Source organism: Fragaria vesca, linkage group LG6, assembly GCF_000184155.1.
Source record: "Fragaria vesca subsp. vesca linkage group LG6, FraVesHawaii_1.0, whole genome shotgun sequence".
Taxonomy (NCBI): Eukaryota; Viridiplantae; Streptophyta; class Magnoliopsida; order Rosales; family Rosaceae; genus Fragaria; species Fragaria vesca.
In genome coordinates, this window is record NC_020496.1 from 19,689,990 (window position 1) to 19,701,719 (window position 11,730).

An 11,730-nucleotide genomic window follows, 5' to 3' on the forward strand; every position below is an offset into this window, starting at 1 on the left:
TAGATCAGATCTATGGGATTGGAGAGCGATTGGGCAATTAGAGTTGATGATTTTGTGATTCAAGAGAAAGAGGAGGAGTTCAAAAGAGAGAGATTGGACATATGAAAATGGAGGTTGTGAGGGAGTGTTAAGGAATGAGATCAGGCTCTGTGGATTGATGGAGGTTTTGTTAAACTTGTGGTGCTCTTCGTTTTTTTGCATTAAGAAATAGTAGCAACTTAGGCAGTAGCAGCGCGCTAACATCAGAGTTAGCAGTAGCAACGCGATAACATCATGGTCGGTAGTAGCAGCGCGCTAGCCTCATGGTCGACAGTAGCAGCATGCTAGCATTAGAGAGTGTCAGGAAAAAAAATTGCAACAACACCAACAATAACACTTTTCAATCAGCAGTAGCACATTCCTACTCGGCAGTAGCACATTTATGGTCGGCAGTGGCAGTAGCAGTAGATATTTAGTGAAGGGTATTTTAGTAAAATATTTAATGATAGATGGCATGTGGACATTAATTTGTCCTAGTTTATTAATTTTTGTCCTTAAATGTGTAAAATAATGTGTAAATGATGTATTTGTAAACTGAAATTTAGTTAGTAACTAATATGTAGTTTGCTATTTTATATTCATGTGAAACATGTGTGGACGAATCGTTTACTAGCTAGTTATGAGATTAGGTTAATTTATGGTTGAAATAACTTTGTTTCCATAATTATTTTTTTGTCTTTTTTGTGTGCTTTATTTGATGGTGGTTACTACTTATCCGTTATATATATATATATATATATATATATATATATATATATATAGTGATAGGAGATTTGAATAATATTGAATATGTGAAGAATTTAAGCTTGCTCTCAATTATTTTGTTATTGGAAAGTCCTAAATTCGACCTAGCTCAGTTTGTATTTTTGGAATTTCGGATCACCAAAAAAATGGTTTAAGCTTAACACGTATCAACTGGTAAATGAGGATTATAGATCGAGGAGACTTTGGGGAGACCAAAGTGATGTATATGTGAAACGAGAAAGGAAAATGATTAATATTAGATTGAATATGCTACTCCTTTATCTCTCTCATGCTCAACAAGTAAGTATGGATCTGTAGCGACCATCACGATCTCTCGTTACTCAACATGCAGAACGTGGATATTGTGTCCCTTCAGTTTTAGACATGAACCTAAATTCCAGAATCGCAGCATCTGATTCTTTTCGATTGTTTCTCATTCTTCTTCACGACTCTGCTACCCTGCATTTCCCGCACGCTCTTGTTCTTCATCTTCTTCAATTTTCGATTCCCACGCCTTATTAATTTCTGTGGTTTCCATCTATTTCTCTCGTTGCGATTCGTGTTGGGCTCGAATAATTTTTTTTGGGAAGTTTCGAGACGCATGCTGTTGGGAGCAAAGAACCAAATCAAGCTAGGGTTTGCTGATCAGGTCCCTGATCTGACCGCAGAGGTAGGGACTTGACTGGTTAATGGCATTCGAGAAGATTGATTTGGGTGTTGAAATGGATTCAAGGACCTGAGATTGGGGTTTGTTTTTTTTTTTGATGGGGAACACATGTGTAGGACCAAATCTCGGCAATGGTTTCATGCAATCCGTTACGGCTGCCATTTGGAAAAGCCGGCCACCGGAGGACCGCCTCCCTCCTCCTCCTAATGAAGAAGGCAGTAGCAAAAATGGCTCAAATTCGAATCCTGATCCGTCATCCAAAGGTGAAACTCAGGCTCCTCCTAAACCTCCTCCTGATGATGCTCCTCCAGTCCACAACAGTCCCCCCGAGCCTGTGAAAATTAGTAATGATCAGCCTCCGAAAGTGGAACCAGCGCCGGAGAATGATGAGGCCACAAAGGACCATGAGGCCGAGAAAGCCAAGAAAGCTGCTCATATGAATAGGGTTTCTTCTGTTGGACTGCAAATAGACTCGGTGTTGGGAAGGAAGACTAGCAATATAAAGGATCTTTATACTTTGGGGAGAAAGCTTGGACAAGGCCAATTTGGGACTACCTTCCTTTGTGTGGAGAAGGGAACCCACAAGGATTTTGCTTGTAAGTCAATTGCAAAGAGGAAGCTGACTACACAAGAGGATGTGGAAGATGTCAGGAGGGAAATCCAGATAATGCATCACTTGGCCGGACACCCAAATGTGATACAAATCGTTGGTGCTTATGAAGACGCTGTGGCGGTTCATGTTGTAATGGAACTTTGCGCAGGTGGTGAGCTATTCGACAGGATCATACAAAGAGGGCATTATACAGAGAGGAAAGCAGCTCAACTTGCAAAGATTATAGTTGGTGTTGTTGAAGCATGCCATTCGTTGGGTGTCATGCATCGAGACTTGAAGCCGGAGAACTTTTTATTTGTCGATCAAGAAGAGGACGCGCCACTAAAGACAATTGATTTTGGGCTCTCAGTGTTCTTTAGGCCAGGTATGTTCATCCTTAATACAACTTATATTCATAATTTCATTACAGCATCCATGCGAAACTGGTCATTTGATGCTAACTTTGTTGCTTTGGCCCTGTTATCACTAACATAGAAACACGTGTATATCTTTTCAATCAAACTACAGATTGGGATGTGGTTGTGCTCGAGTTCCCTAACTATATTGATCGTTCCAATTATTATCTTGTTGCCTTAATAACTATGTTCTTGAATTTGTACTTCTAAACTAAAATGGTGGGTCTATGGAAATGACTATAGTGTGGTTAACTGTGATCATCTTACATTGATTGCTTACAAGTAAGCCAACCTCCTTGATCAATGGTCTGATATGTCAAATTAAGGAATATTGGAAGCTGCAAGATTGGATAATGTTAGGTGACTTAGGTCTCATATATAGATTCATACAGCAGACAATCTAAGTGAAAATGTACGCCCATCAGCCCATGCATAAGCAACCTATGTGGCTATGTTTTTGGGACTATGCAACTATGCAAGACCCAAGATGAGGATCTATTCAGAGGGAAAAGGAGGTCTGTAAATAAGGATACTGGAGAGGTAAACTTGTGAAAGGCAGCAGGCTGGCTAGCGTAATTATCCTAGTGTTAACTGTTGAGCAATATGGGGTCTATTGGAACTTTGCAAGCAGTGAGAGTGAATGAGCCAGGGATCTACTATTTCAATGATTCGAGAGGGAATAGACGGCATTATAAAATACTATACAAATCAATGATTCGAGAGGGAACAGACGGCATATAAAATACTATACAAATAAGCTTAAATGAATTGTGAAGCTTATAAGGTGAAGGATTTTGGTATTAACTCGTATGAATACATTGTTTGTAATGAATTTAAATTGATTATGTTACCTTTTAGGTTAGAGCTAGCTTCCTTTCTTTTTCTGTTTGCAGTTAAAATTTCAAGAGCCCACAAGTTTGGGCATAGGCTGATTTATTAATGCTTTCTTAATACTATGATTTCGATCTCTTATGTATTTGAAATTTTTGACGGTTTTGAATATGTCTGGCAAAACAAAGGGTTACCTAAATATGGAACGAAAAACTAATGATGATACTATTGCGACACTTAAGCTAAGTGGTGAAGCTGAAACTATAATATCTGGAGCAGACTAGCTAAGAAATTTGTTGGCTGTCTTCAATAAGTAATTAAGTATTAAAAGATAGTCCTCTGTGCTTGCATTCTATTATGAAGAGAAAAATAGATGCAACTGAAATATGACAGAGTTTTAGTCAAGAGACAATTCCATTAGGAAAGGCAGATAGTTTGTGATCTACATCAGGATTCTTTTGCATAATGTGTACTGCCCTGTTGAATCAATTGTTCCCAGCCCAGTTTAGTCTGGTGGCGCCTCTGTATGTTAAAATTTGCATTAACTATCTGTTCAGAATATTATGTTTGCCTAAAGCTGTCATTCACATTGTTTAGCAGTCGTCATTGCTTATTGGAAGTTTTTTTATGTTTCTTATGTTATCAATTTGCATGGTTACATTCTATGCTTTCAGTAGCTGAATTATAAGAAAAACCCATTCTTTCAGGAGAAACATTCACTGATGTTGTTGGAAGCCCATATTATGTCGCCCCGGAAGTACTACGGAAGAACTATGGTCAAGCATGTGATGTTTGGAGTGCTGGTGTAATAATCTATATTCTACTGAGTGGAGTGCCCCCATTCTGGGATGGTGAGAATATCATGATCCTTGTGACTTTGTTGTATTCATCATTTGATACTTGTTAAAAGTTTAGCCATAAAGCACCTAGATCTAATTTGTAGTTTGTTTATGATGTTCGCAATCAGAAACGGAGCAAGGAATATTTGAGCAGGTTTTAAAAGGCGAACTTGATTTCATATCAGAACCTTGGCCCAACATATCTGAAAGTGCCAAGGATTTGGTGAGGAGAATGCTTACAAGGGACCCCAAAAAGCGGATAACAGCTCATGAAGTGCTTCGTGAGTACAGACTTCTCTGCAATTGGATTCTTGTTGAAATTAAGAAAATTGTCGTTTCAATGCTCAATTATTTCTGTGGAGATGTTTGTCTTGTGAATTCACAATATATAGCAACGTGGTACTGTGATGCAGCAATCTTATATGAACAACTCAAAGTCTGTGTCTAACTGTCTAAGGGTTAAAAGTGGTAATAAATTTACCGGCAGTAGTAATCAAATGCAGCATAAGCAGGAGCATTATCATTCTTTTGCATGCCTGATTGGTTTTATCATCTCAAACATCTCATAGAACATTACCAATGACTTGAACAAGTTTAGTATGCATATATTTATGGTAGCTCAAGTGGAAAATTTATCAAGTTGACAAGAATCTTTCAGTAATTATCGTACGAATCTTATGAATGCCTACTACAAAGTTGGTAGTTAATTTGTCTTAGACGTTATGTTGAAATTTACCTTGTCGCTTGTACATCATCCATTTGCTGCCTTGTATGAATAAGAAGATGGTTAGAGTTTATACTCTCACTTTCTTTTGTCCAAAACTAAAATTTCTTTGTACTAGAGATATTTTTTAATTTTAGATAAGTAGATGATAAAGCACAAAATTGAAGGAAGAAAATGCTGATCTGAATGTCAGTTTGTTGTTGAAACCTTTCATCCCTGGCCTGTTTGTGCTGTTGTTCTGTCATTAGTCATGGTGCTGAATTAGTATCTTTTTTCTTTTGCAGGTCACCCTTGGGTTCAGGTAGATGGTGTTGCTCCTGATAAACCTCTTGACTCTGCTGTCTTAACTCGCTTAAAGCAATTCTCGGCCATGAACAAGCTCAAGAAAATTGCCATCAGAGTAAGTTTTACTCATCCTTAAACTGTGGTAGATGTCACATGTCAAGTTTGCATACTTGGGACATTGCCTTTTAATTGTTCTGCAACAGTAGTAACTGATCAAGTAAAAGAACACAGGTTTCGGTGGTTAATGTCAAATCATTGTTGCAAATTTTAACGTATACATCTTTGTTTAAAATATCTATAAAAGCTCTCGTTTAAAAAAAACTTGGGAATGAATTTGTGTTTGCTTGTTTCAGTTGTATTTAATAATTGGATCACAGAAAAAAAAGTCTTACCTGTTAATGCATGATACTTCTGATGGCGGATTCTTTTCTGTGGGTATGACTTGCCTGTTTGTGTTTGTTCTACAGGTAATTGCAGAAAGCCTGTCTGAAGAGGAAATAGCAGGCCTGAAGGAAATGTTCAAGATGATAGACGCAGACAATAGTGGGCACATCACCCTTGAGGAGCTGAAGACTGGTTTGGAAAAAGTGGGTGCTGATCTCAAGGATTCTGAAATCACTTGGTTAATGCAATCGGTAAGCGCTCATTTTGGATCTATGAGAACTTGAGCCATGAGCGTAGGTTATGGATCAAAGCCAAATTTCTTTACATTTTTCAAAGTTTAAACTAGCTTTCTGGCTTAGTTTATACTTCCGTTTTATCCTGATAGTTGGTAGCTAAATTTTATTGCTTTGTGACTTTGTCTATCATGATTTCCCTTATTCTTATTATTTCTTCTTGGCTTTTTGGTTTTATTGTTAATCTTTGTCTGGTTTACACTTGGCTGTATATATGTAAGTAATGAGGCCAGAAGAGGTTCAGGAATGAATGAACTTCATTATAACCAGTTGTGGAACCACTGGAACGAGTAAAACTCACATTCTCGAAAAACATATAGTTTTTCCTTGTCCTGATTCTTGATTGCTAATGGCTTGAGGGCTAAGATCCAGCTACATCTTCATAACAATTGTTTGCATACACTTCTCTATATTTGTGAGTGTCAATAGTACCTAAATACATGTATATTCGTAGTCATACTAATTCAGGAAATTCACATAAGGATGACTGCTGTTGATAAATATGCTGTATGAAATAAGTTTAGATCAACTACTGTACAGAGGACTGATGGCTGTATGAACAAGGGGATGTAAGTATAGATAAAATGCTAGTTTCTATTTGATTTCCATAGTATAATATGACCATTTAAGTCGTGTCAATTACATGATCACAGATCACCTGCTGTAGGTAAAATTCAGTTTTCAGATTGATAAATGGCTTTTCTTTTATTGAAACTTTTTAGGCGGATGTAGACAACAGTGGTACCATAGACTATGGTGAATTCATAGCGGCAATGCTCCACCTGAACAAGGTCCAGAAGGAAGATCACCTGTTTGCAGCATTTTCATACTTCGACAAAGATGGAAGTGGGTACATTACTCGAGATGAGCTGCAACAGGCCTGCGAGAATTTTGGCTTACAAGATGTGCAATTAGACGATATAATACGTGAAGTCGACCAGGATAATGTAATAATCTCAAACTGACTTCCCTGCTAACCTGTTTTATATTCTTCACTGTTTCTCCCCATAAAACTGTTGCAGGTACGAAATTGTTCCAAATAATTCGTGTTTGATTGACTCGTGTTCATTTTCAGGATGGGCGCATTGATTACAGTGAGTTCGTGGCTATGATGGAAGACACTGGTTTTGGCAAGGGATTACAAACGAGCATGAGCAGTAGGCATATTAGTAGCTGATCCTGTTTTGCTTAATCAACAATCTATATAGTCAGCATGTACTAATATTAATTTGGTCTTTCAGAAATTAGAAGGATTAGTGATGAATATTGTTGTAGAGATCAGCCAGGTTTCAGGGATTTGAAGAGATCAGTTAGTGACTCGTTTCTCTAGTGCTTTCGTAATTGTACTTACGGTTTAGTTTCTTTTCAATGTATTCATTCACTTGGTAAAAGATTGCAAAATTTTATTTTCTGAAGCTATTATCATTGTACATGCCTTATTTCTTCATTTCCCAAAGTTTCATCTTACATGTAGGATACTGTCCTGTTCGTTTCTTTTAAGAAGGAATGAAAAGTTCTATTTAAGATAGAATTTAACGGTACGTAAATATTATAGAAGAATATTGAACGGTAAGTAATGGGCCTATACTAATTAACATCCACCCTCCTAAGCCCAATATGAATTGATTCATGTGGAAGAAGGCTAGCTGTATATACCTTGCGTGGTTCTGTAAAATTGACACTCATCTTCAAAGAGAATCAAGTTTCGGTTTATGTTTTGTCCAAGCAAACCAATACATTAATATGTATATGCTGCTGCTAAATGGCCAAGCCAGTGCTAACTAATACTGTGAGGCATGCGTTTCATGCATACTGAAAATCAGAGGAGCCTTTCACTATCATCACCAGATATACTATCTTCAAAGCACTTGGCAAGGCCAAATAGGGATATATAGCTAGGTTCATGAAGTTGGGAAAAAAAAAAAACTAAAAACCATTAAGGAGCTGAAAGTTGAACTGAATCAAGCCCTATTACATCTGCAGCTGGTTTGTTTTCGCTTTGATGCTTCCGGTTTCTCAGACGACATTGACAAAACATTGACGGACCAAAACGACACGATTCCGGCAATGATTATGACGTTGGAGGGCTAGTTTACGGGTGATGTACGGATAACCCTACCAAATAATGTTAATTAGAACCCTAATCCTGTTTGAACCAAGTTACTATTTGATAATCTTCCAAAGATGATCTGAAATGTGAATGATTGATATTGGATCATGGAATTATCATACACAATATATACCTAAAAATGTTCCTTTTAACTTTTCCAAGCATATATAGATCGATCAAGACATGTTTTTTCTATCCATAGGAAAAAAAAAAAAAAAAACAAAATGTTGGCCCAGAGCACATGATACTTTACCTAACAGTCACCATCTTTTTGCTCTTACGCGTTTCACTTTTGGAGGTTTCTATAATCTTTATCACACCAACCTTCAATTCATCTCTCACTTTCAAGCCGACGATGGAGCAAGGAAAAGCTTCAAGTAGTCCCTAGTCCCTACCATTGACTCATATTTTCCTGCTGTCGATTTCACCTTTGCATTATATGGACCACTGTAAACGTCTATTTTTTTTCCTTCTTCTTCTTCTTTTTCAGATCACTCCAGCTTGTTCCTCTCAAAATAAAACAGACAGGAACTTACAGGCTGGTTGATGAAGATGTAGTCCCAGATATGATAGCCTTGTGCTTGATTGCTGCTTCGATCAGACCCTCGTGGACACCATGCAATGCATATCATGCTAGCTAGCTCGGTGTACGTGTATCGTACGTGATAGCTGGCTAGCTTAACTTCTATCTTGTTCACAAATCAGATATTTTGACGACTCAATTACTAATGTTGTAACTACTTTTATTTTAATTTTATAATTTTTAAGACTCACATTATAACTTGAGAACTAATATTACTAATTTAAGGACTCATTTTACATCTTTAAGATAAATTTGATACATGTCATGCATTAATATATTGCATAACTTTCCGCATGCATGTCCAAGTTATCTATGTTTTTCCTTGTTGTCAATTTAACTCAATTAGTTGCCCAATTCTGCTTAGCTCGTCGTTGAATCTATATATTGACGTGTTAGTCTATCATTTGTGAGTGAAAATATTTCCTCTAAATTTTGGTGTTTGTCGTGATGATTGTAATCGATTATTGAGTACTGTTATGATTACAGGGTTTTACATGCACTTCAGTGCTCGCTAGCTAATGCACGTCATATACTATACCATGACCAAGTAGCTAGATGCTGGGCTTAATTGGAATCAATCATATGTATTAACAAATTCTAAGTTGTGGGTGTTCTTGGTTTATTGGCTTTCATCAGTCATGCACAGTGGTATTGCTGCCCCCTAGGGTACGTGGAGTTGGCTCAAACGAGATTAGTGGGATTGTGAGAACAAAGATTTGTCTACCTCATAATTAACCAATACTTAGGCTGGCCGGCCCATCGATCTAATTAGTGGGAGGGTAAAGCGAGGCTGAAGCATGCAAATGATGGAAAATAAAACCTAAAACCTTCTCAAAACCTTTTGCTGAAGTTGTAAGTGAATGAAATAGGTGCATGTGTCGAAATTGAGTGCATTATTGAGTTTATAGCAAGTGTGTCAATTTTTATAGTCAATAACCAAGAGTAGACACTAGCTAGTGCCATTGCCACTTCTAACCCAATTCACTCTTTGCCCATTCTCACCTTTAATTTCTTCCCTCCCACTAGTGTTGATTATTGCATTCGATCTAGTTATTCTACTAAGTAATAATGGAGCTTTGTACAAATTTATGATGACAATAACCTGATTTAAGTCCCAAAGAAAGGCTAGCTACTTCCTTATTGTAGAGTTTTTCAACCCAACTATGTACAAAATACTATAAGTTCAAAAAACAGTGAATTTAGACTTTTATCTCCAACTTCTCCATTGATACAAGAACAAAATATATCCATATTTACTTCATACGAGTTAGTAAGAAACAAATACGACTTAGGCTAAGCTTAAGGTTGCAAAGGGTATGCTGAAAATTAAGTATGTAAATGAAGCTAAATTGGGGGATAGAGAGGTTGGTGAACGTGAAGAAACATACTTATTGTAGTTGAGGTTCATTGTTTATGCGTTTATAAGTGATTGAACGTATTTGCTTTACTTTATAAGAAGTTAAGAACTTGTTATATCCAAAGATGCCTGCAACTCATGATTCTTCGACAATCAGAAAGAAAAGGAAAGTGAATTCCGAGTAGTTTTCTTCTATCCAAAATCCCTTTTGTGCTGGCTTTGTTTCATGCAGAAGTGCCTTAAACTAGCAAAAACTTTCTGTGCCTTGATGTTGAACTTCATAATTCTTTTCTTTCTTGTTCTTCGTCTTTGCATCATGCGCATTGCACCTGATCGCGAGCCGAAAGGACCAAAAAGATTTGCTTGCGATGTACGTGATCCGAGTCAACGTGTCACTGCATTTGCGGTTAGTCCCGTTCCCGGCCCTGCACGTGGCAAACTAATATGAGACAGCTGCTGGATATGGTTAGTCGTATAATGAAACCCTAACTGCCAAAAATTGCAAGCTAATACCAACAGAATTAAACCATGACCGATGCTTCAGACTGCAGCTAAGGTTCCTATGGCTAAGATCGCAGTCACGTCTTTCTCACATGGCTTTCCCTGTCCAGGAGGGCACCGCCCATCATGCCCTTTGGGTCTGTCTGGCTGGCTGCTGAGATAGCTTAGCTTATTAGCTACTCATGTAAATAAATATATATAAGCTTAAGGATCTGTATCTATAATCCGACGAATTATTCCTTTATCAGATATCATTATCAGATCTATTAGAATTGAGGGGGATCCGTTCATGTATCTTGATGAGGTTTTCCAGGAGGAGTCATAGTCGATCTCTGATAAATCAAACATGCGGCACAGCTGCATGAGTTTGAATATTAGGATGATGAGCTTACTTAAATTTGGACCAAGGGTTTGGGGTTTTAAGCTGCTAAGTAAAAGAATCGGTCAATTCAACGATGTGAAGATCCGAACGTAAAATTCACAAGCTTCTTCTCTTCACTAAACATCAATCTGGAAATCCACAACAAACAGGTTAAACTATAAACCTTCTGTTTATATAGAAACCCTAAAACAGTTATCACCCTAGCTAATTAATAAGTTTGATTTTCATGACGTGGGAATGAAATTAAAGAGATCGGTTGCGACGAGGCAAGGATATATATGATGGACCAAATTAAGGAGCTGGAGGGTGACCAACCATGGAATAAGCAGCACCTCTGGCCTCAATATATATATCCTTATCACCAGTACTTACTACTTAGTCCAGGCCAAAACCAAAAATGTCTTTTCGAGGGGCCACTCTGTCCATCTTCATCACAGCCATAAACCAATCGTCCATTTTCATCATGACAGAAGCCATCGATTGGAAATTATTGCCCTATTTATATATCTTTGATCTAAGAAATTTTTTTGTCCTCCGGGATGACCACATCAGCATGCCTAGTGGTTCTCCATGGCCAATAAGAAGCCACCATGTAGTATTTTTTGACATGTCATAATAGGTTAAAACAATTACTGTATTTAATTTAAGTAAATCCAACTTTAAAAAAATGAATTAAGTAAAACCAAACAAGATCAAACTCAGATCTAGGGTTCATCATCTCCTTACCAAAAAGAAGAAGAAAAAAAATCACAACTCTCCATGGTAGTTGAAAGAGGATGGAGGTCGAAGAAACGGGCAAAGAAAAACCTTAAATTGATTTCTGGAGCTCGAATTTGGATTAGCTAGAGTTTAAACCGAAGAGAAATTTTAAATACACACCCCTAATCTCTTAATACACACCTCAATTATTTTATGTTTCTATTGAGATTTTATAGGTAAGCTAAATGACTAAAACAAACATATATTATTAAAAAAAAAAATAA

General features: G+C 37.3%; 1 protein-coding gene across 1 annotated transcript; it reads left to right on the forward strand.

Moving 5' to 3' along the window:
* The first annotated feature begins 1,547 nt into the window (after positions 1 to 1,547).
* On the forward strand, positions 1,548 to 7,144 carry LOC101294686 (calcium-dependent protein kinase 20-like). The gene is made up of 8 exons (XM_004305515.1): positions 1,548 to 2,427; positions 3,997 to 4,140; positions 4,257 to 4,409; positions 5,137 to 5,252; positions 5,605 to 5,772; positions 6,537 to 6,761; positions 6,890 to 6,971; positions 7,056 to 7,144. The coding sequence occupies exons 1-8, from the start codon at positions 1,548 to 1,550 to the stop codon at positions 7,142 to 7,144; spliced, it is 1,857 nt and encodes a 618-aa protein (XP_004305563.1).
* The last annotated feature ends 4,586 nt before the right edge of the window (positions 7,145 to 11,730 follow it).